Genomic DNA, 19,532 nt, shown 5'->3' on the forward strand with positions numbered 1-19,532 from the left:
TCGCCTCGGCCCAGCCGCCACGCCAACCGCCAGCCCCCTGCTGCTGCTACCCCTGTGCCGCGGCCGCGGGATCCCCTCCCCACCGCCGCGGCCTAGACCCCCGCGGACCCTGGATTCCGAAGGGCCACTTGGCCGCTCTGTCTCTCTCCCACCCCTACGGGACGCCCCATGAGTGCGACAGAGACAGCGCGATGAAACCGCCCTTTGGGAACAGCTTCGGGCGACCCACGGCATCGTCGCCGACGTCTGTCTCTGCGGCCCAGCGGTGTCGCCCCGGCTGTGTTCGTCGCCCTGCTTGAGCACCGCCCGCCACGAGGCTAGCGCTCTCGGCCACAAAACTGCATACTTTCTCAACGGATGTGGCGTCAAGTCCGTTTATGAATTTTTTCGCGTTCGTCTAGAGCTTGATCCATGTCTCGGGTCGAACGGGAGGGAAGTCCCGAAGCCGGTTGCAAAGCTGTAGCGAGTGCCAGACTGCGACGGGACGAGCGCGGGGGGCAGGAGTAGGAGTTGAGGGGATGGAGGGGTGCACGCGAAGCTAAAGCTCTGCGCCGCCAAAATTAATAAACAGAATTTACCACCACTATCGCTGATTTACTGGCGAGTTTACAAAACAAGGTTACAAAGTTTCAGCGTAATAGAGGCATGCACGAGCAGTTTCTGGCGGAACGTTGGCGTGCGCGGGCAGCGCTGAAAATGTTTGCGTTGCCATGGTGACTAGACCTAAACTTGGCATTGACAGATGGGATGGTCTTCCCCCAACCCCAAGCCCAAGCCCAAACCCCGTCAATATAGCCTAGACTGCTACGGTACAGCCGCGAGCCTCGGGGGCATTGTTGTCAAAGCGCGTAAACATCCCCACCCCTCCATTGTTGGGGTCATAACATTTTAACAGGACAGTTTGACACGGTTTGACAGCCCTTTGCGCGCGTCGGGGTGGTCGGGGTCGGGACCTCCCGGCGCTATGACGCGATGGCGTGCTAAACTGGAGTCTCTTTTGTTTTCTCCTACAAGCGTCGAAATCGGGTCGATCTCCACTTTTCGAGGCAACTGTAGGCGATCGGCAATTCGTCCCCAAGACGAATCACCTTACTACTGTGATTGGGCGGGAAAAGCTTTCGCTTTTGGCCAACGGCCCGTACAAAATCGGAGCGAGCTATAAGAACAACTTCCACAGAAAGTTTGTTTTTTTTAAAAATACATACATCCTAACCATTCTTTATGCAGCAGAATGATTAAATTCACGTTCATCCACAAAACCCACGTCTTTTTCGATGAAATGTGTTTTCTGTATGTTGGTACTATATGTCCACGCGCATGCATCCGCTCGTCCCCTCGCGGCCGCGGGATATTATGAATGCGGTTACGATATTTCTGTACATATCTGAAAAGAACTATATAATCATTTCAAAAATGTTCTCTTTCCTCTATGACTGGCTCAAATTCCCACAAGGAATGTTGTCCGCCTATGACAAAGCCTGTTTCGCCGAATATGTGGCCGTCAGAGCGCGTTTTCGCCGCAGGCGCGCAGGTTGGTAACCTTGGTACCACATCCGGTGCCGTCTCTCCGAAACCGCGCGTGCGCAGCCGCGCCGCCCACCGCCTCCTATCTCTGCTCTGTAACTGAAATTCTGTCTTGAAAAAGAATTAGGGTTACAGGGGTTATATACAGGGTGAACACATTCTTAATTTATTTTGTTTTATTGAGTAGGATTTTTACTGTCGTCTGCCTTTTGCCTTTTACAACGTTATTTTGTCTCTTTGTGCGTGTTGGAAATTTATGCCAGTGACGATCCACCTCGAAAAGCCTGCCTAGTCCGCGTACGTGTTAAGTTCGGGAAGGTTATGACAGGTGCCACTTAGTGATGCATTTCTAGTGTGTTTTCCAAGCTTTTATCAAAATGGTAAGCTTTGGTGTTTGTTTCGTTGCGTTATTTTAGCCATCACTGTCATAATCATAATAAATGCCGAAGTATATCGCATTCTGCGTCTCTCGGGTCTCATGCCTGTGATTACTTCTCCACTCTCAACCTGAATTCCTTGCCTCTTAATGAAGTACTGTATTGTGTTTAGTCGGCAGATTAGCCTTATTCTTTCCTTAAATCGCATCTTAGCTGATATGACCTTCTGTCTGGTTTCCTAGCATCATTTATTTCTGCTGAATGAATTTAAATATAAGGGGGAAGGGTTGTGTATTCCTCTCTTGTTGCAAGTGTTTCATACAGTTCTTTTCCTAACAGGAACCCGGGATGCGTGATAATACAGAAGAGGTAAGTAATTCCATTTGATAAAGGGGTTATAATTTTTTTCACCTTATTTAATTAAAAGTTATTTAGTATTATCCTCAACAAGTCGCCCTTCCCTCGTTTCCAAGTAAGCCATGGAGAGATCTCAGTTTCGTATCAAACAAAAATATTTATTTATGTAATAAAATATGTATGCATGGGCTAGGATTTTGTTGTGGATACTCACTGACATTCATGATCATCAGTGATTTGTTATTTATTCTATGCGTTCTCATTCCTTTCACTTTTGTGAGATAGGCCGTTAGGTTTTGAAGCAATTGCAAGGCGTCCTGTGGCGTACCCTGGCTTGTTTCACCGTGGTTTGTTGCACTCTCCACCCCTGCATAATTGTAAGACAGCGGAAAGTGACAGAGCTCCCTTTGCAAGTACAAGGTCACCGAGACAGGTGCATGCTGTGCTGTGGCGGTGGCCATAATGCAAGGCTGCTGTGTTATTCATGCAGCGTGTAGCATGCACGGACCGCGCCGGGCCGGACCCACACTAGGAGTAGCAGCAAGTGAATCTCTATTTTAAAATTCCTGGGTACCCGCGCAACCTGCGTCGACGGGGCGGGGCAGCATTCCAAACACACGCCCCGCTGCCCCACCCCGCCCCGCCCCGCCCCGCCCCGCCGCCCGTCGGCTGGCCGGCTGACTCGCATGGCACTGCACCGGGCGTCTCCGCGGTCCCCGCCTCGGCCTCGCGACGCTGCAGACCGATTCCGAGAGTCGCTTTCGTCGCTCCGTCTCTCTCCCACTCACGGGGCGTCTCGTGTGGGTGCGAGAGAGACGGAGGACTCAGCTGGGCCGAAGGCGGAACGAGTCCGTGCAACTTGTCCTGTCCTGCCGGCGTCGCGCCGGCGTGGCGTGCCGCTGCCCCGCTGCCCCGCGCTAGAGCGGCTCTAGCGGCCAGCGGTGCCAGCGGCCTGGCTTTAGCTGCTTTAGCGGCGCGGCGGCCGTCGGCCGTATCTTCATCCTTCGGCCGATCCTAGGCCAGGCCGTCCCGGCGGATCCAACCCCTCGTATCTCACACCCATTACGGCCGCACCGACGGCACCGACACCGACCGCGGAGCCGCGGAGCGGACCGCGCAGGGAAGTACAGTACGCTCGCTACTCCTCCCCCCCCCCTCCCCCTCCCCTCGCCAAGAGGGGGACGGCGACTCTGAAAAGGACGCCGCGGGGATTCCGGCACTGCATGGACGTCGCCGTGCGTGTGGCGTCCTCTCTGCACCCTTTTGGCGCCTTTTGGCCATTTCGACGCGTCCTCGGCGCGTCCTTTTGACAGCCGTCTGCTCGCGTTTGCCGGTGCCGCGTCTTTTGGCCACAGCCAGCTTGCGGCCCCCGATTAGGATTGGCGCTCGCCGGAGAGGAAGTGCCGGCAGCCCTCGTCGCGTGTCTCCCTCGCACCCCCTGGTACGCCGCGCAGAGCGCCGTGCCTCGTCTTGCAACGCGACTGATTTCGATGTTTCGAGCTGTCTCTTTGCACGCGTGTCGCCGACGACACCGTTCTTGCTGCTCGAACCATTAATTTGGTGTCGTTGGCAGTCGCCGTGTTTTTGTTGGGCCCGCATGGTGATTATGCTCGCGTCTCGCGTGGAGCCGCGCTGCGTGTGGTGGCGGAAAGGGGGGGGGGCGATAAGCGGCCAAATGTGTCGCCCTGCCGCCAGAAGTGCCGATCGGTTTAATTTAATGAAAACGGCGTTCCAGGCGAGCCGTCTCCAAGACTCGTTTCGTCGCTCTGTCTCTCTCGCGCCGCTGCAGGACGCCCCGCGAGTGCGAGCGAGACGGGGCGACTCCTCGGAGTCGGTCTACAGTGTGTCGGCTGGCTCGGCCGTTGGGTACCCGTTGCGCCCCGCCGCGGAGCGCGCTGCTGGCTAGCGGTGCGCGCGGTCGGTGCGTCCCTCTCTGTCGCCGCGTTGCCCAACGTGTCGCCCGGCCCGGCCCGGCCGACGCCTTTCGCCCGCCAGTGCGACTGAGACGGAGATAAAAGGCCCGCCAGCTTTCTCTCCTCGCTGCACGGCGTGCGTATTGGGGGCCGTTGCACCTGTGTGCGTAGGGGCTCGCCGTGGCTCAGTCGCGCACCCGCATGCACGAGGCTCAGCCCCCCCTCCCGTCTCACACGGTCTTCCCTGTCACTCTAGTCCCACCTCTTCTGCCCTGGGCGAGGCCCCCCCCCCCACTTTCTGTTCTGCCGTCCTGTCGCTCCACCCCTCCCTTGTCTGTCACTTCAACCCCTTCACGCGACGGTCACTTCCTCATCGTGTCGCTTTACACACCCCGTGTTAATTCCCTGTCACTTTGGTTTCCACCCCTTTCCTTTCCATGTCACTCTGCACCCTCTGTTTTCTCCTGTCGTCTTCCCCTCCCCCCGGAATCACTTTGTACCCTCCCCCCGCGTGTCACAACAGCTCCTGTCGAACAGCCCCGTCGGCTCGGCGCAGCACTGCACAGTGGGCCTGAAGACTGGTGGAGGCGGCCAAAACTCTGGACGCGTTTTGAGCTCCAGAGTCGCTATGCGGGACTCGAACCGAGCGTGTGACCCCACCAATGGATTGCTCGTTCGGAGAGCAATCCATTGGTGGGGTCACACGTTCGGTTCGAGTTTCATTTAGCGACTCTGGAGCTCGAAACGCGCCTAGTGTTTTGGCCGCCGGCACCGGCCGTCTGGCCCACTGTGCACTGCAGGCGGCGTGGTGCACTGTGCCAGACTGTGCGCTGTCAAGTGGAGAGTGGAGCGCGCCCAGCGGGTAATGGCAGTTCCTGCTCCCCCGCGTGCCCGCCGTGCCCGCGTCTCGGGGCGGAAGAGGGAGAGAGAGAGAGAGAGGGAGAGTCGGGGTTGTGATCGCGCGCGTGAGCGAGTGCCGTAGTTTCCGCGCGACAGCACCAAGCCCAGCCAGCAAAGCAGCCGACCCGGAGTCAGCTTCGTTTCGCCTCTCGCTGGCAGCGCCACCCCCACCCCCACCCCTCGCCGAGGAATAAAGTGAAACATGCTGTGACGTCACTGCCGTCGGGCCGTCGGGGCGCAGGAGGGAGGGTGTGTCCGTCTATTTTCATCCGCGGTTTCGTTTTGGAAGGTTGGCGCTCCGGACCCCTCTGTGTGTATTGGTCCTCCAGGCCGCTCAAGGTATTTTTAAAGCGCGGCCGAAATACTCGGCGGTACGCGTGACGTCATACCCGCGTCATTCTTTGCGGCGCCTGGAAGGCCTGGCAGGCCTGGCAGGCCTGGCAGGTGGCGCGTGGCTGCGCCGGGCTGCGCGCTGCGCGTGGCGAGGCTCAGCTCGCGCGGCTCGCGCTGCCGTTTTGTGTCGTGTTGGATTACCATTGTTTTCAGCAGACTGGTTCTGGCTCCCTCGCACTCATGCGGCGTCGCGCTCAGGTGCGAGAGAGACAGAGCGACGGGACTCTCGGATCTGTTTGCTGGCGGCTCTGGAGTGGAGTGCGTCGCGGACGACGCGCAGAGAGAGAGAGAGAGAGAGACGGAACGGCGCGCACAGTGTACTCATTACTTATTGTGCGCTCCAGCCAGTCTGGCCTGCGTTTCGGAGTCGGGAGTCGGGCTTCGATTTTGCTGCCGGTTGATGATGATGTGGTGGGGCGTGCGCGGCGTGCTCGACCGCACGGTGACGTCCGGGCGGCGTGCCGGCCGACAGCCAATCAGGTGCGGTGTGACCCGCGGGGCGGGGCGGGGCGGGTGGGGCGCGGCGGTGGGTCGCGTGGCTGGCGGGGCGCGGGGCGTGGGGCGCGGTACCCCGTGGTGGCGGCTTGGCGGCCAGGCTGGGCCAGGCTATACGGGCGCAACAGTTGATGCAGAGCCCGTGTCCGTGCCGCGCGCGCTGTCGTGCCGTGCGCTAGCCGCGCTAGCCGTGCGCCTCCCAGGTGAAGGAGCGCTGCACCGTGGCCCCGCTGGGCCCCGCGTAGCCCCGCGTGCCCCCTCCCCCTCCCCATTGTGATCGCCGCGTATCGGCTTTTTGTCGTCGTCGTTGTTTCGGTCTTTCTCGCGACCATGTGTGAGTGGCAGTCGGTTATGTGAGTCGGCGGGCCCGTGCGTGTGGCGTGTCAGGTGTCCGCGACGCGGCAGGGTGCTCGGTCTGGCGGTTTGGACCGGGACGTCGCGTACCCGTTGGTGCGGCGTGACGCAGGTGGGCCGGTAACGGTGCGTCAACATTGTATCAGAGCACTGCCTGCGCGCGCCTGTGCCTCCTACGCGCAGGTCGCCTCCCAGGTGAACGGAGGCTGCACCGCTTCCCCGCTGCGTCCCCGTTCGAGCCCGCGTGCCCGAATCCCCTCGCATTGTTGATCGCGCGTAGGTTTTTTTGGTTGCGTTTCCGCGAACAATGGTAGGACGGTATGTACGTCGGCGGCGACTACCGTCTGCCTGGCGTTCAGGTTCCGCGACTGCGTGCTCGTTCGTTTGGACCGGGACGCGCGTTTGTCCGTGAGTGCGTGTCGGTGCGTTTGTTCGAACGTGCGCCGTGGCACGCGCTCCTCGCGGGGCACCCTTCCCCGCTCGTCCCGTTCGGGGCCCCCCGAACCGTCGGCGTTGTTTGTAAACAAGGAGGCGATGTCGCGGCGCGACTACCTCGCCTGGCGCGGGGACTGCGGGGAGGACAAGGACGAGGCGAGTGGCGGTCCTATTTAAAACTTTGGCGCCGCTTGGCGCCGCTTGGCGCGCTGCAGCCGCTCTTTGTTTATCGCGCCTAGAGCGCTGTGTGCTTCTGCTGTAGATTGCTGTGGCGTGGCGGAGTGTGCGCCCGCCCCGTGTACAGCCCTTAGCGTAGTTCGCGGCGCTGCAATGCACCGAAGGCTGGATGATGTTGTGCCGTACCGTCCGGTGCCGTCGCCCACTTTGGAATGTTTGGAGGGAATTCCGGCGGAGCGAGCGCCGCGAGGATGCTGCGGCGTGGCGTCTGTGCGGCCGGCCCTGCTCAAAGGGACGGCCCTTGAGGAGGTCGCGGCGGTGGGGGTGGTGGCGGAGCATGGCGGAGCATGGCGAGCCCCTTTGCGGTGGCCCTTCCCTGGCGACCCCTCCTCTCCTCGGTGACCGTTCCTTCTTGGAGTGGGGAACCTTCCGCGTTCCTTTGCTGATCTTCGTTTGGCAGCCCTTCCGTTTGCGTCCATTTTTTTTTGGCCGCTCTTTTTGGCGGCCCTTTCTTGGCGTCCCTTCCCAGGTGGCCTCTCATTGGCTGCCCCTCATTGGCTACCCTGGCGTGGCCACCCTTCCTTTGCCTCCCCCCCCCCCCTACCCCGGCGACGACGCCCTTTGGGGACATTCCGCGCCGTGGTCGCAGCCCGTCCGCGCGGCCGTGGCGGCCATGGGCTGCTCGGTGTAAACATGGCCAGTCGGCATGGCTTGCATGTCGCCCGTTCCCGTCCTTGCAGCCCCACAAGGCCCACAGCTGCTTTAGGGGGGGCGGGGCTCATGGGCCCCGCGGGTGGTGTCCGTCATGTTTACGACGCCGGGGACGGCCAGGCCCGGCCGGCGCTGGCCAGCGTGTGGGTGAGGACGGCCGAAGCCCGATCGAGCTCCTCGAGGGGAGGATCGCGCCCAGCCTGCAGGCAGAGATTGCACGCCCTTCGCCCACCGCGTTGCTCCAGGCTGATTCCAGTGCTTTGGTCGCTCCGTCTCTCTCGCTCCGGTGGTGCCCCTGGCGGCCCCTGGCGGCCCCGGGGGTGCGAGCGAGACAGGGCGGCGCTGCTTGTATTGAGCTGGGGCCGTGGGCGGCGCTGTCGGCGCCAGGGGTAGGTGCGTAGGTGCGCCAACGTTGTATTCCTGGAACGCGCTCCGCAGCTCCGCCTCGATGGAGAGCGGCGGGGCGATCTGGCGCTCAACTTTCCGAGAGTCTGCCGCCGCCGCCACTCTGCTTCCGAGAGGTTTCCAACTCCGGCCTCGTGCCGAGTCCCCGAGTGGACCGTCTGGCTCGGCTCGGCTCCGCGCGTGGCGTATTGACGGATCCATTCCCCTGATTACACTCCCGCCAGCGGATCTCTTTTCCGCCCCACGTGTGCAGCTCAGTCCACCCCGCGGTGCCCTTGGCGGTCCCCGTCCCCGCCCCGGTAGTGTCGCCCTTGCCCGAACCCTTTGGCGGTCGACCCCCAGATCCCGTCGTCGCTCGGCCCGCGGTTGACCCACGGCGAACGCTGGACCCTCCGAGGAACCCTGGTTCGCCCTCCAAGACCAGGGCCAAGCTGGCCAAGGCGGCGATGCCGGAGTCGGTGGCCAGCTTCTTCCGGAGGTTGAGCTGGGAGGCGATGCACCCCTTTGCCCCCAAGGCTGAGGCCAAGGCCGAGCCCAAGGCCTCCACGTCCCGGCCCGCCTGGCCCACCGCACCTGCCTCGCCCCCGCCTAGGCCGTCGCCGCCAGCCCCTCCAGCCAGCACCCTCTCGGTAAGCGCAGACGACGTCGAAACCAGCCGCTCGGGCCAAATTTAACGAAGACGCTTCTCGTTCTAAGCGGCCCCGGACTTGTTAGCGCTCTCCAAGGCCCTTGCGCGGCGCTCCGGTGCGCACGCCCCCGCCGCCGCCTCGCCCGCCGCACCGCCGCGCACCCCTGCCGCAATTTCTCATCCGACGCCCCGCGCCTCGCTGCCGCCACTGCCGCATCGCAGACGCCCGCCCCGGTACTTTGCGGAATGGTACTGCGTTAAAAAAGATGGCTGCCTGGAGGAGGACGTCTTTGAGCGCGAGTGCGTGCTTCCCGGGCGTTACAGTGGCGTTGCCGCGTAGCCGATCCGGGTTTACTGCGTGTCTGCCGGACCACCGCGGTGCTCCGGATTGCGTCTGCGGGCTGATGCCGAACTGCGCTCCGTCGCTCTGTCTCTCTCGCTCATGTAAGGAACGCCCCATGAGTTGGAGAGAGACAGAGCGACGGTGCGCGTTGGGTCCCGTAGGGTGAGGCGGAGCGGCGGCGGCGAGCGCCCGGAAGGCGGGCCAGCAGGGCCTCCACGAGGCACGCGTGCTTGGCGGGGCGGCCCGCCTTGCGCTCCGCAGGCGCTCCCGGCTCCCGCCTCCGGAGCGATTCCCAAGAGTCGTTTGATCGCTCTGTCGCCCCCCTTACGGGACGGCCCCGCGAGTGCGACAGAGACAGAGCGACTTCGGCATCAGTGAGCTGCAGGCGGCGCGGTGCAGCCGATTGCTCGCTGTTTGTGGGCACGGCCCGGCACGGCCAGGGTCGACGTCCCCGCGGCCAATGATGGTGCCAGCCGACTGTCTCGCTTGCTCTCTCTCTCTCTGTCTCGAATCGCACTGCACACTTTGGCGGGCTCTCTTTCTCGCGCGCATACGGCACCGGCAGGCAGCAGTCGCATTGGAAACTCCGCCGAGCTGCAAGCTAGACAAGGTGCGCGCCGGCACTGTGTGTGTAGGCTTGTTTGTGTCTACGATGCCCACACTGTAGGCCAACGAGGGTCTGGATTGTCGCCAGGACGGCGTGCTCGATGAAACAAAAAGCTAATTTTTAATGCGGCTGAGGCCGATGGATGTCGGCGATACGAGACGAGGCTGTGCCGGCCGTTGTTTTGCCGGCCCGCCAATCACTGGTCGTTATTCCGTCGGAAGTGAAGGCCACTATTAGCGTAGTGGCAAGACCGGCAAGGACGCGTGGGACCGAACCGAACACACCGGTGCGTCGCGGCGCCAGCACCGCCAGGGGAAGCCCCAGTGACTTGTCCGTGACGCCCCAGTGACGCTCCGACGCCCCAGTGACGCTGACGCCTCAGAGACGCCACAGTGACGCCCCAGTGACGCCCCAGTGACGCCTCAGAGACGCCCCAGTGACGCTCCAGTGACACCTTAGTGACACGCAAGTTACGCTCCAGTGACGCCCACCATCGAATCACGAATCGCGAGGCTCGCCTCATTCAGTCGAGCTCCTGGATTTTGTTGTCGTTATTTGCTGATTTCCCTCCTCTCCCCTCTCTCTTTCTCTCTCTCTCTTCTCTCCCCGTCGCTCCACCAGAGCAGCGTGCCGGAAATGGAACCTGGGGCGGTATGCGGGCGAGCAGGCTGATGGGGCTGGAAATGAAATGAAATGAAATCCCCAGTCTCGTCGAGGGGGCGCCGGCTTCGCCTTACTGATGGCTGTCGGCGAGGTTATTGGAGAAAAGTTTGCTTGTTGAGCGGCAAATAACGGTGCCATTTGATGCCTGTCATTGGAGGTTGGCCCGAGTGGTGTTGCTGTGTGACGAGTGTGTCACTCGGTGGTCGTTTTTGGAAAGGATGGGAAGCTTGAATGGTTCTGTGTCAATCCCCTCGACAGGCACTGCACTGCCTGGAAATGGTTAGAGCGGTGGTGGCGACGTTCCCGTAGTCGGGCCGCCAGGCCCCGCCAGTGGTCTGGTTCCGAACGAAGAGCTTCCTCGCGCTGTCTCTCTCGCGCCGCCTCGGGGCGCCCCATGGGTGCGAGAGAGACAGACCGACGAAAGCACTTGTTCGGACTCGGCCTGCGGTCGCAGGTGCCGAGCGAGGTGTGCGACTTTTCGCCCACCGGCAAAGCCCTACTAGGAAGCTCGCTGTCGGCCTGTCGGGCGGATGCAGCGCTCCCCCTTGCACCGCCTCGGCTCGCTCCTCAACGTCAATCCGTTTGCGCGCGCCCCGGGTTAGACTGGGCGGTCCTTCCGGCCGAGCGGTTCGGAAGGCAGGACTGCTTTCGTCGCCCTGTCTCGGAGCGACTCCTCCGATGCTTTCGGAATCGCTCGGCTGGAAATTGATTTGGAGGTGCGAGAAAGACAAGTGACTCTCGGAATGAGTCTAGCGCCTCCCCGATGCCCCTCCCCGATGCACCTCCCCGATGTACCTCCTCAATGCGTTAATTTTTGCCGTGCCCGCGGCGCCGCGGCGCGTGTACTCTGGCACCCTGACGTCCCCGCCTGACTCTTTTTGCTCTGCTTTTTCAGGTGGCGGCGCCGACGCCGGCCGGTGGACCGGGCGCGCCGGGCGGAGGCGCGGTGGCGGCCGGCGAGCAGCTCCACGCCGCTCCGCTGGGACATGGCGGCCACCCGGCGCACGGCGCGCCGCACGGGCCGCCGCCGCCCGTGCCCATCAACAAGCTGTCGAGCGCCTCGCCGCACATCAAGAAGGACGGGCGCCGCAACTCGTCGCGCTTCAACGCCTCCAAGAACGTGGAGCTGGTGCGCCTGCCGCCCATCAAAGGTGAGGAATGGACGCGACGCTCTGAGTCTCCTGGATGACGTGGGCGCGCACACTGAATGTCACGGGGGACACTTTTCGTCACGCGAGTTATGCCATTTTATGCACATCCAAGTTTGTTCCCGCCCGGAGCTTACCACAAAGTGCTCTTTCATTAAGCCGTTTGTATCGCCAGGCGCCTGGCGGACACAAAATTGTGCTTATCGGGACCGAAAAAAAAAAATTCACGACATTTATTGTGCGGTTATGTTTCAGCTGGACGCTAAAATGGGAAGGGTTGAAAGCGTTGTTCTTCCTCACCCCCTTTTCCCCTCTCGCTGTCAAGTCTTGATAGGAGGGAAGTCCCATGCGAATGTTTCCCGAAGTGGAAAATTCGGACCTCTGCAGCGACCCCCCGGAGCCATCTTTGTCTGCCCCATCTTCGGCTCGGCGTGCTTCGCGCAGCTTCGCGCACCGCGCCGGCTGCTCCCGATGGCGCCTTTCTGGTTGGCCGGCTCCTTTTAATGGAAATGTCTGCGCGGCCCCCGCGGCCCCCGACGAGGCGGGCAGCTCGCTAATTGGGGCGTCGGGCGCTGAAAGCCGAGCCGCTTCGGAAGTTAGCCGCCGCACGGCCGCACCTCGGCGAAGGGCCTCGCCGGGCCGCGCGGCCTGTGTGCTCCCCGCCGTGATTGAATTTGCGACTGTCATGTCTCTGTGTGTATACAGTGTGTGCAGTCCGAGGTGCGGCGTTTGGCCAGCGTCTGCCCGGCCGGCTCGGCAGTCCTGGGTCCGTCCTGGTCGCGGTCGGTCCAGGGGTGGATCCAGGCAGAGAGAGGTTCAGGAAGGGTTGATGTGACACCTCCCCTCCCCTTTGAGGGGGCTTGGAAGATGACCGAGCCTCCCCTGGATGCGCCCCTGCCGCTCTGTCTCTCTAACGCAAATTACGTCGTAAGCTTACGCGATGCGCTGGCGACTGGGGACCACCGGTGTCTGCCAGAGCCGTCTCTCTGAGCGGGAGTGTCTGCCTTGTGAGCGGTGCGGGGCCAACGTCTAGTGTTTACACGTAGTCTCGAGAGGGGAGGGGGGCCGCGAAGAAGGTCCGCCCGCCGCCAAATCCGCCAAGTGCAGACGGCTGCATGACGCCGTATCTATTAAAAGAAGCGAGTGGGGCCGCGGTCGCCCGGCGGGTACCTCGCTAACGCCTTCTAGTGTCGGAGGTAGTGATTAGACTCGAGCAGGCAGAGCAGGCGACCGCCCGGATTTCGATTCCTCGTCGCCGACGCGCGGGAGATAGCGCGGCGCGTGCGTGCCCGTGCACTGGTCTTTTCGCGAGGACACTGGCAGGCAGGCTGATTGCGAACAGTGCTCTCTCTCGCACTCACGTGGCGGTCTGAAGGGGTGAAGCAATGCCTGGCCTTGCCTGGCCTTGCCCGTGGTTTTAGCGGAAAGCCGTTCAGCCTTGACTTGTCCTGTCCTCCCCTTGTTCCCGTTGTGCTTCGCCGTGCTTCCTCCCCTGCAGCTTGCTCCAGCAGGCTGCTTCCGAACGGCGCTTTGGTGGCCGTGTCAGACACTGTCTCCGTCGCGGTCGTGGGGGCGTCCTGGGCGTCCACCTTAGTCCCGCAGGCGGTGCGAGAGAGACAGAGCACAGCTAGCTCCAGCGGCGGCGTGCTCTTCCCCGCGCGTGCGCAGTGCCTGGCAGTGCCTGGAAGTGCCGCGGGCCTCCCCTGAATCTCGGCACGCTGCCGTGCTGCCCCCCTCTGCTTGTGCACTGTGTCGGGTCCAGGCCGTCCAGGCGGCACGCGCTGGACTTGCAGCAGCCGTGCGAAGCCTTGACGGGGGAGTGCCTTGAGGGGCGGCCTGCGTGTTGACCGCCCTGGTGGCCAAGTGTCGGTTGCTTTGAGTGCTCTGCCTGGCTCTGCCCTCGCAGTGTGGTGACGCGCGGGGCTGTGGACGCGGGCCGCGCGCCACGCGGCCGCGGCACAGAGGGCGCAGAGTTTCATTGATCGTATGGTCGCGCTGCCCGCCCCGCCACGCCACGCCCCGCCACGCCCCACCCGCCCCGCGGCATCGTGGCCGAGCCCCGCCTGGCCCGCCAGGCCCTGGAGGTGGTGAAGACCGTGGGCATTGGGACACCTTGTCCTGCACCTGCGGGCCCGCGTGGCCGTGCAGACAGCTCCCATTGCCTCCAAGCAGGCCCACGTCGAGCTCGACGACCAGAGCCAGGAGCCAGCATGCTACCTGTGGAGCCAGGCCTGGCGGGCAGCCGCTGCTGGCAGCCGGAGGCCGCGCCAGGCGGCAAGCCGCCAGCCAGCCCGCCGCAGCCAGCAGGGCCAGCAGGGCCAGCTAGGGCCAGCAGCCCGAGAGCGGAGCGCGGAGCGGCGGCCATGATGGAATGGAGGATGGGCCTCACTGCGGACTCGGACTGTGCGTAGCGTCGCGGCGGAATTGGCGGCGTTGACGTCGGCGTCCTCGAGGGCGTGCCCCGCGTCGTGTGGCTCCCGTTGTCCTGGCCCGCCGTCCGTGGCGTGGCGTTGCCCCGCGGCCCCGCGGACGAGGCGTCGCGGCGCCAGAGTGCGCACAGACGGCAGCCCTAACCTGTACCCCGACAACAAGAACAAGGACGCCACAGTGTTGGAGCCCCGACGGTCCCGCCACACTCCCCGCGGAGTGGCTGCGGACCCTTCGCCCGTTCCCCGGTGCCGAGGACGCCGTCCAGGATGGCGCCGACCGCCGTCGCCCCTCTGTCTGGCGCCTGGACTGGCCGCAGTGCTTGTAGTTGGCCGCGCACTCCCTGCCCGCTGTGACATGACGGCTGTGGCAGCGCGCGCTGAGGACGCGAACGAGTGCCGTGGACCGTTCGGACGGGCATGGTGCACAGTGAAGTGAGCACGGGGATGGTCCGGGACCCCCTCGGCATCCCCAAGTCTCCGAGCTTCCACAGCGGCTTGGATCTAGCCTCCAACCTGGCCTCGGCCGAGTCAGTGTCTGCAGCCATGGCCAACGGGCGGGGTGGTGTGGCTGGTGTTGTCGGGGGCGGGGCCGCGCCGGCCAACCCGCCCCCCTTGCGTGACAGTAGCAGGGAGGCAGGGGCAGCCCTCCAGGATGACGCCCTCCAGGGCCTCGGCCCCAACGGCCTGAGCGGCCCGAACGCGAAGGCAGCCAGCACTGCGGGCAGGCAGCTGTCCCTCTTGCTGGGTATGTTAGGGTGCAGTTTCCCAACTTGGAGCAGTGTGATCCGATAGATTGCGATGACAGAGTCTTTGTCTTTTCTCGCCAAACAAACTCACTACTGCCTTCCGGATAAATTGTCATTGTTCTGTGTTGTGGATGCATATTTTACCCTCCATGCTTGGAGATGACATGTTGGAATATTTTTGTTGCAAGACTTGGTAATAATTTTGAATTTTTATTTGTCATTTCAGAGGCACCCCCTAATGAGCAGGAAGAACTATTTGTCCAGAAGATTCGACAATGTTGTGTTCTCTTTGATTTTGCATCTGAACCTCTATCTGATCTAAAATGCAAAGAGGTAAAGCGAGCTGCTCTGAGCGAGATGGTGGACTACGTCACAACACAGAAAAATGTCATCACACCCGCTATATACCCAGAAGTTGTGAATATGGTGAGTTACCATTACATGTTAACAGTCTGCTTGCCTCTTACTATTTGTTCATACTCAATTATTGCGTCAATCTGTTATTTCTAAAATGTTTTTTGTTCACTTTGTTTATTTAGTTTGCTGTAAACCTCTTCCGAACTCTGCCTCCATCGCAAAATCCTAGTGGAGCAGAGTTTGACCCTGAAGAGGATGAACCTACGCTGGAAGCTGCCTGGCCTCATCTGCAATATGTATATGAATTCTTTCTCAGGTTAGTATCTTGCTGAGTGCTGAGAAGCAAATTTTCTTAAATAGTCTCCTATTATTACTGAGTGCATCATTTTCTTCACCCTCAGATTTTTGGAATCTCCTGATTTCCAACCAAATCATGCAAAACCATACATTGATCAAAAGTTTGTCTTGCAATTATTGGAATTGTTTGACTCTGAAGATCCAAGGGAGAGAGACTTCTTGAAGACTACACTCCATAGAATATATGGAAAGTTCCTGGGTTTGCGCGCATACATTCGTAAACAAATCAACAACATCTTTTACCGGTAAATGGAGATGTCGAAGTAACAATTTTCGTACTGTAGTGTCATGCAGTCTGGATGATGATCCAAGAATATTAATAACATATTAACATACATAATAACATATAACTTCCTGCAGGTTCATTTATGAAACTGAACGTCACAATGGAATAGGGGAGCTCTTGGAAATCTTGGGAAGGTAACATTATTGTAGATAATGATTTTTTTTCTCATTGCAGTATTTTGTTTGAAAACGGGTTTCATTCTCATATTTCTATTTAACTCCTTGTAGCATCATCAATGGCTTTGCACTTCCTCTCAAAGAGGAACACAAAGTTTTCCTGCTGAAAGTACTTCTGCCTCTGCACAAAGCAAAACAACTGTCTGCCTACCATGCACAGTTGGCTTATTGCATAGTTCAGTTCTTAGAAAAAGATGCCAGTCTAACAGAGCCAGTTATTAAATCTCTTCTCAAATTTTGGCCAAAGACACATGCTCCTAAAGAGGTATACATTCATTTTCATCTGGCTTTGTTTCTTTATTTTCCTTTTTATGTCTAATAATTTGACTTTCTCTGTTCAGGTGATGTTTTTAAATGAGCTAGAAGAGATTCTGGATGTTATTGAGCCTGGAGAATTCCAGAAAATTATGGATCCATTATTCAGACAGCTTGCCAAATGTGTATCAAGTCCTCATTTTCAGGTAATTGTAACAAGAATCCTTTATTTAGTCGTTATTTATAGTTTTGCTGGAGTTTATAACATATTATATTCCCGCAGGTTGCTGAAAGAGCATTGTATTATTGGAACAACGAATATATCATGTCACTTGTTGGAGACAATGCTTCTGAGATCCTTCCTATCATGTTCCCTGCTCTTTACCGCAATTCCAAATCTCACTGGAACAAGTAAGCTACTGTCACACAATTTCATTACGATTACTTGTAATCTGTGATGGTAGATACGAAAGTTCACACCTGTTTTCTTTTTGCAGGACCATCCATGGACTCATTTACAACGCATTAAAATTATTCATGGAAATGAATCAAAAGCTCGTTGACGAGTGTACTCAACAGTATAAACAAGAACGCCAGAGGTTTGTCTCTTTTAACTTCAAACAATTCTTAGCTTCAAAATAAAAATTAACAACTGAGCTAAATTTGTTCTCTACCTCTTTGTTTTAGGGAGAAAGAACGCATGAAGGGACGAGAGGAAGCTTGGCAAAAGGTTGAAACACAGGCTAAACGCAACCAAGTGTACATACGTGGATATGCTCCTGTATTATCGAGTAATGTCAACTCAAATGACATTCTCTCTCCTGGAGCTGATGGGGACAATGAAATTGATTTAGATTATGTGAAAGAGAATTCAGAAAGAGAAGTATGTTTCATTTCAAATACCTAACTTAAGCATTATAATTTATTCAGATATTTTAACTAACCTCATAATTTATTCATCGTCATTGCAAATGCTATTGCTGATTTTAAGTCGTGTGTTTATTGTAGGTGATCAAAAATCGGAGTACCAAGCCTCTTCTACGGCGAAAGTCTGAGCTACCCCATGACTCCTACACAGTTCGAGCTCTCAACGATCACAAGAGAGCTGATGAGTACCTCCCAACCCCGCCTGATGTCAACAAATGTTAGCAGAAGAGCAAACTGTGAAGCCTACCCTAAAGTGGTTTGAATGTTTATGTAACATACTGCCTTTACCCTTGACTAAAGTAGTAATATTTCTGAATTGTTATAAATTCCTGTTAAAAAAAAGTACAGGCTTTGTTCGTTCGTTATCCTCCCAATTGAGAGGTAGATTGATATTTACAACTGTTTTAATGTTCTGAGAGTTTGAGTTGGCTGAGGGTAGGGCCTGGGCAACTTGTCTATGTGCCATCCTGGAGACCTCTCGTGCTGTTGCTGGCAACATGCATTCTTTTATGAGGCTGAACCTTCTGATGCATGCGGACTTCTGTTGTTCTTGTATGTGAGATAAGCACTCATCAGTACCTCTTTTCCTTGTTGCATCTTCACTTCGTATGCGTCTTTTAAGTTTTATTTGATGCTTTTTCTCATTTTGGGTACGATTTTAGTGTCAGCAATGATCTAGCAACAGCGATTGTCCGTACTAGTCCTCACAGCAGTTATGTGTTACAACATGTATTATGTATATTTTTGCTATTGCAATTGATGTAAGTTGGAAATGCTTTGAAGTTGATATTTCAATTTTAAGACAATACAATCATTCTGGATCGAAAGGCAACATGCTAGATCCTTGACTTCAATAAAAAAATTGATGTCATCCTTTTTTTTCTTAAGTTGCAGAACTAGAGGTTTGTTAACAAATCCTCTCTAGTTTCAAGAGAGAAATGCTTTGTATTCTCTATGGGTTGAAATAAAAATATTTGTAGAATGTTTGATACCTCAAGCCATTTCCAAAGAGGCTGTGCCAATTGGATCTTCTTTATGCTACAAATTACTGGGTGACCAGGATGTGCGCACCATCCCTCCTGCCATAATAAAGGAGATCTAGCAATAGCTTGGCCATTATTTACAATGATCCACGAGGATTTCTGAATAAGATTGACAGAGTTCTTCTCTCTGCATCTATGTTCATGGCCATTTTGCATGAGAGTGGTGAAGAATGTTAAGTACATTCCTGTCATAGTTTTTTTGTACTGAGTTACAATGTTGCTTTCTTTCTAGAGTGTGTATTTAAAGCTCAATATCCCTGCATGTAAATGTTTAAGAATGCATGGAGTTTTCCCAAAGATGTGCTACCCACTGTGCACAACATATTGTTGTAGAGTAGCAAGCAGCACTGACTTTGAACCATATAGCTGTATTGGGCCTGCTTATTGTATAAAATATTGAATTAAATGTGATACGTATCATGCCTGCTGTGACGTTTGTTGAATACATGTTCTTTGAGCTCTTGTGTATGCATTTGGATGGGAGGTGCTGGGTGCGTGCGTGCATGCTTGGTTGAGGTGGGAGCAAACTGAAGGATAAAGTGTCCGCTGTGAAATAATTGATTTTTTATTTAAAAAATTTCTGGGGAAAGTGGATGTGAAAATTCTGTTATAGTAGACTTCCCTCTAAAGTCTTAAGTTTCATCCATGCTTCTTGCATCACAGGAGTGTTGTGTTGACTTCCTCTTGTGAAACTACCTTCAAATTCTGAGATCACTTTTTTGTCTTGTTTTGTGAGCATGGTTGGTATGAACATTCCAGCATTCTGTTGGAGCTCCATAGGGTCCATGTGACGTTCATGTGGCGAAAATATTGAATCATTCTACGTTTTTTAAATTGTCATTGTGTACAAAGTAGTTGTTTTAGTAAAGTGCTGTTATTGCTTCAGAGATGTTTTTTTAATCCCTTTTACTAAGAAAATTTATGTTCTCCTTCCTGTTCAAATATTCCATCTCTGTACAAAATAATCATCTCTGCCCAGATGAATCTGGTTAGAGGCTCAAGTCTCCTGTCACTTGATTTCTATTTTTTTATTTACCAAAAAAAATGTTTTCTGAAAGTATACCAATGTATTTTTGTAGTTAGATGATAACTTTGGACAGTTGGTGTGATTATCTCTTGGGTCAAGTTTGGTGTGTTAGACCTCCCTCACCACCCACCCACTCTTAATGCATACGTAATGTGATGACACAAATTTTTAAAAAAATCTATTGGGAACAGGGGATAAATTGTTTTCATTCTCCCTATTTTATTTTTATTCTGTCAGAATTATATGTTGTATGTTGGCAATATCTGTTGTGTACAGTCTAAAACTCAGTATGCTGTGTTGTGTATAATTGGCCTTTGACGGTTTCTGTTCTGTTTTACTTCATGTTGAAAGGACTTTTAACTCGCCTAAGTTAAATTATAATAGTGGATAGGATAAGTATACAGAAGTAGAATTTCAAATTTTACTGTGTAAATGAACTAAAATTCATCATGTATATAATGCTAACCATAATATAAACATGATAACTATTTTGGTGTAA

The 19,532-nt window shown here is 56.5% G+C and overlaps 1 protein-coding gene and 1 long non-coding RNA gene across 3 annotated transcripts; both read left to right on the plus strand.

The window, feature by feature from the left end:
* Positions 1 to 1,584: 1,584 nt before the first annotated feature.
* LOC117643443 lies at positions 1,585 to 11,234 on the plus strand. The gene is made up of 3 exons (XR_004587615.1): positions 1,585 to 1,904; positions 2,241 to 2,270; positions 11,178 to 11,234. It is a non-coding gene; the product is annotated as an uncharacterized LOC117643443 (long non-coding RNA).
* Positions 11,235 to 11,284: 50 nt separating this feature from the next.
* On the plus strand, positions 11,285 to 19,521 carry LOC117643327 (serine/threonine-protein phosphatase 2A 56 kDa regulatory subunit gamma isoform-like). 2 transcript variants are annotated; one of them, XM_034382173.1, is made up of 11 exons: positions 11,285 to 11,433; positions 14,832 to 15,031; positions 15,145 to 15,278; positions 15,364 to 15,564; positions 15,680 to 15,739; positions 15,833 to 16,046; positions 16,123 to 16,242; positions 16,320 to 16,447; positions 16,534 to 16,635; positions 16,724 to 16,919; positions 17,045 to 17,185. In XM_034382173.1, exons 2-11 carry the CDS (start codon positions 14,963 to 14,965, stop codon positions 17,183 to 17,185), a joined length of 1,365 nt encoding a protein of 454 aa, XP_034238064.1. In that variant the 5' UTR covers positions 11,285 to 11,433; positions 14,832 to 14,962. The 2 variants fall into 2 exon arrangements, with proteins under 2 accessions (XP_034238064.1, XP_034238063.1); XM_034382172.1 differs by lacking the exon at positions 11,285 to 11,433 and adding an exon at positions 13,962 to 14,604 and having other exon boundaries at positions 17,045 to 19,521.
* Positions 19,522 to 19,532: the final 11 nt, after the last annotated feature.

This window comes from Thrips palmi, unplaced genomic scaffold (assembly GCF_012932325.1).
Source record: "Thrips palmi isolate BJ-2018 unplaced genomic scaffold, TpBJ-2018v1 HiC_scaffold_17, whole genome shotgun sequence".
Lineage (NCBI taxonomy): Eukaryota > Metazoa > Arthropoda > Insecta > Thysanoptera > Thripidae > Thrips > Thrips palmi.

Bases quoted from the DNA above. Each gene is read 5' to 3' on its own strand.
- LOC117643327 (XM_034382172.1), top strand. From the start codon at position 14,277: ATGGTGCACAGTGAAGTGAGCACGGGGATGGTCCGGGACCCCCTCGGC. The intron at 15,032-15,144 runs GTGAGTTACCAT...TTGTTTATTTAG, and splicing joins ACCCAGAAGTTGTGAATATG to TTTGCTGTAAACCTCTTCCG. The intron at 15,565-15,679 runs GTAAATGGAGAT...AACTTCCTGCAG, and splicing joins ATCAACAACATCTTTTACCG to GTTCATTTATGAAACTGAAC.